At 42.8% G+C, this 3,731-nt stretch overlaps 1 protein-coding gene across 1 annotated transcript; it reads right to left on the reverse strand.

Annotated features, from left to right (window-relative positions):
• Positions 1-485: 485 nt before the first annotated feature.
• Positions 486-3,500, reverse strand: ENAM (enamelin). The gene has a single exon (XM_015081890.2). It carries the CDS (start codon positions 3,432-3,434, stop codon positions 642-644), a length of 2,793 nt encoding a protein of 930 aa, XP_014937376.2. The 5' UTR covers positions 3,435-3,500; the 3' UTR covers positions 486-641.
• Between the last annotated feature and the right edge of the window lie 231 nt (positions 3,501-3,731).

The following is a 3,731-nucleotide window of genomic DNA, read 5'->3' on the forward strand; positions in this document are numbered from 1 at the left end:
TTGAAGATTGCTTAGTATGTAAGATGTGACATAAAGTGGGAAAGATAGGGAAGACAAAAATAGGAAGCAAAATACAGAACAGTTGACAGAAAAAAAAGACAGAAGGAAGAGAGGAAATGATGAAGAGAGAAGTAGTAGAAGAAAAAAGGTGTCAAAAGAATATTAACTAGAGCCAAAAAAAAAAAAAAACCTGAGAAAGACCAACACAAGAAAAAAGTGTACAATCATTTGGATTATACTGATGTATAGATCTCCATACATAAAATGGAAATTTCATCTGCCTTTCTGTCTTGCAAAACCAGAGAATTTTGCAAGTATGGAACTTTGAGAGAAAAGGGAAGATTCAGCAAACAAAGGGAAATTGACCCAGACAAGTGGCTTCCACGTTTCAAGGATGAAGGTCATAGCCTTTCTGCTGCTTTTTAAGGTCTGTGCTAATTAGTGACAGTACTGAATCTATCAACCCCCAAGGGCCCAATCTCACCAGCATCACCTGGGCCACTACTCCTATTTTTGGAATGGGGAAAAACTTAAGGATAACCAAGAGGGTTGGGAGAAAAAGTTGGGAAACCACTGTAGAATATCAGATATAGAATATCAGGTATTTTTCTTCTCCAAAGAATGCTTGGTTGGGATAATCCCTAGGCCTGAAGTAGTAAGCAGTCTTGCACATGGTCCTGTGGATTGGTCTCTATTTGAAGGGAATCAAATGAAATGTGTTCATCTGCATTAAGTGGGTCTACATTTATACTCTGAAACTGTGCCCCAGTAGCTAACCTAGACAATGAGTTAGGACTTTCAGTAGGCGTAATCGGATCTTCATCAAATGGGCCTTGCCTTCCAATGCCAGATGGAGTTCCAGTGCTGGAGGAATGATACTTTGCCAATTTGGAGCCAAAGCATGGTAACTGCAGGATGCTTGATGGTCTTTGTTGCTGCCTTTCACCCTCATTTCCTTGTACTTCACTTTGGATTCCTTCTGGATTGGGGGCTTCATCAGGTGTACCCATAACAAGCTGCTCAGGAGTAAGGTCAACAGTTCTTTCATTGAGCTGGTTGCCTTCAAATATTTGTTCCAAAACATTGTCCCCATCTCCTCCAAGATCACTTTTGAGGCAAGGCATATTCTTTGATTGAAGGGAACTGGCTTCAGGAAAGGGCATAATTCCCCTTTGGCTCAGCTGATTCTTCATGGAACATGGTGTGTTCCTCCTCAGGGTGGACACATCATCTCTAAAAGGACTTGGGTTTTCACTTTCTCCAGGCAGTCTTTTCTCTGAGCTGTTTCTTTGGCCAGGTAGGTTGCTTGGAGGGGAGATGGTATGTCTTGCATGTTTAGTATGACTATCTTCTGTATACGGAGGACTGGTGTCTTGGTTCTCCCCTGGTGCAAGACCAAAGGATGGAGTGTAGTCCTGTAGAGCAAGTGGATCTTCTTTGTGTCCTGTGGAGCTGCCAGCACAGCAAGGGCCTCTCTGGCTTAGATGAAATACATGCGCTTCTTTTTGACCTGATGGGTAACTTGGAGGAATTAAGTCTGGGAAAGCCAACTGTTCTCTCTCTGGTGAATTTATCCTAGTAATTTGCATGCCATAATTCAAATTCTCACTTTCATGCCATGTTGGACTTTTCTGAAGCCCAGCTGGGGAATTGCTAGGATAAGGCTGGTTCTCTTTCTCATGTGGTGGACTAGGGGGAGCTTTGTGTAAAGTTGTTGGCCGATCCCAGAAGTTTCTGTTAAAATATGGCCTTCTTTCTTTCTGCCCTTGGGCTTGAATCTCATGGTCCCAGGAGTTCCAAGAGGGGAACAGAGTGCTTTCTTCCTGTCCAACAGCATTATTAGCATAATAGCCCCTGCTCTCCACAGGTGGTGGTGCACTGGGAGCTGTATTATATGATGGAAAATTCTCATCTTGGTTCCAGGGATAAAATTCACCATAAGGGAAATCCTCCCTGGGTTTTGATGGATTATCTAAGGAATAGGGAAGGTATTCTTTTGGTTGATTTGAGGTATATTGCTCGCCTTCATAGTGCCTAACTGTTGGCCCTTCTTTAAAGCTCGGCTCCTCCATACCCCATCTACTTTGTCCTGGAAAAGTTTCATCTCCAGTTGCATCAATTGGGTCCTCTTCATTATAAGGGACTGTTTCTTTCAGGTCTGGAGTATTCATGGGGTACAGTGAATTTTTGGGTTGCCCCATAGTATTGGGAGAATCATCTCTCTCATCCCATGTATTGCTTCTAAGGTATGGTGAGTTTTCCCTGGGATTATAAGAGTTATAGTCAGGGTAGTAAACACCTCCCCTTGAGCCATGGGAAGGATGAAGTAAGTGTTCTTCCTGCATCCCGGGATCTTCCTTAATAGGTGGAGAGATTCCTTGATGATTCCAAATATTTCTTCCAGCAGGAAAATGTTCTCTTGCAGTGGAAGGGATTTCCTCAGGGTATACACGTTGATACGTACTGTGCTTTAATTCTGGTCGATTAGTTTCTGATTCATAAGGGATTCTTCTTGGCTCCAAAATAATCCCTTTGGGCAAATTCTGGCTTTGGGTTTGTCCATCAGAATTTGGGGCTCTTTTGGACTCTCCTCTTGGGTAATAAGAGTTTTCATGTTGACCAACAGAATTAAAATTTGGGACTAGCATGTTACTCTCAGGATGAGGCAGTTTATAGTTTGATTTATTAACTCCATAATCTTGAGAGTTTCTCCAGGGGCCAGATGGATCTCTTGTAGGAATGACTATTCTTTCTTTTGGACCTACTGGCTTCTCTGCTGGATTTTGGATTTTTTCATTGCGGACAACAGTACCATGTTTGGGACCTAGAGGAACAACGTTGGTTCCCATAGGGTGTTTATTTGGTCCCTGAGGCTTTCTTCTGACATTTCCTGGATTTCCTGCATGAGTGGGAGAATTGCCTCTTGCAGTAGAAGCATAAGCTTTGCGATAAATTGGATTTCCTGAACGAAATGCTTGTTTGCCTTCCAAAGCAAAGGAGTTCCACCGAGGACCCCTTTGAACCTGTTGATTTCTGTAAAAAGGCCCATTCTGTCTACGCCCCATGATAGTACCAGTGGGACGCCATTGTCTTCCTGCAGGAAAATTTCGGATGTTAGGATTTGGATAGTTTTCATAAATATTTGGCTGACTTGGTCCCCATGAGATTTGAGTTCTTGGTACTCCCTGGCCTGAAACATTAACTGTAGGGGGTGAGATAACCCCGTTTTGAGCTGTAGGATTACTCACAGTGTTTGGGCCATGGCCACTGTTTCCTGTTGGGCTGGTGTCATTTCTGCCCTGACTCCCTCCAGGTGCATTTGGTTGAGTAGAATTAGTCTCAGGACCTGTTGAATTACCCGAGGGCTCAGTGGCTGGACTCTCTGCTTTAGGAGGATCTTTTTCTTTGGGTTTTTCAAAATCTTGTTCAAACATCTCTTCTGAATAATAAGGAGGACGGCCCCCAAATCCCTGATATCCAAAATATCCAAAATAAGGATTCTGTAGGGAAGAAGATGGAAATTGGTAATTACTCTTTGTTTTGCACCATGGTGTTGCTCGGAATTTTTTTAATGTGATAGGGAAATGAGCCACATGCTTCTTTTAAAACCATTGACTATGCTTCCTTTCTTGAAAGTTAATTCCTCCTTGGTTTCCATGACCCAACTCCCTTCCAGTTTTCTCTTCTGGTACTCTAACTTTCTGACTCACTTCTTAGTTTTGTCTTCCTAG

The sequence above is a fragment of the Acinonyx jubatus genome, chromosome B1 (assembly GCF_027475565.1).
Source record: "Acinonyx jubatus isolate Ajub_Pintada_27869175 chromosome B1, VMU_Ajub_asm_v1.0, whole genome shotgun sequence".
In the NCBI taxonomy this organism is placed as follows: Eukaryota; Metazoa; Chordata; class Mammalia; order Carnivora; family Felidae; genus Acinonyx; species Acinonyx jubatus.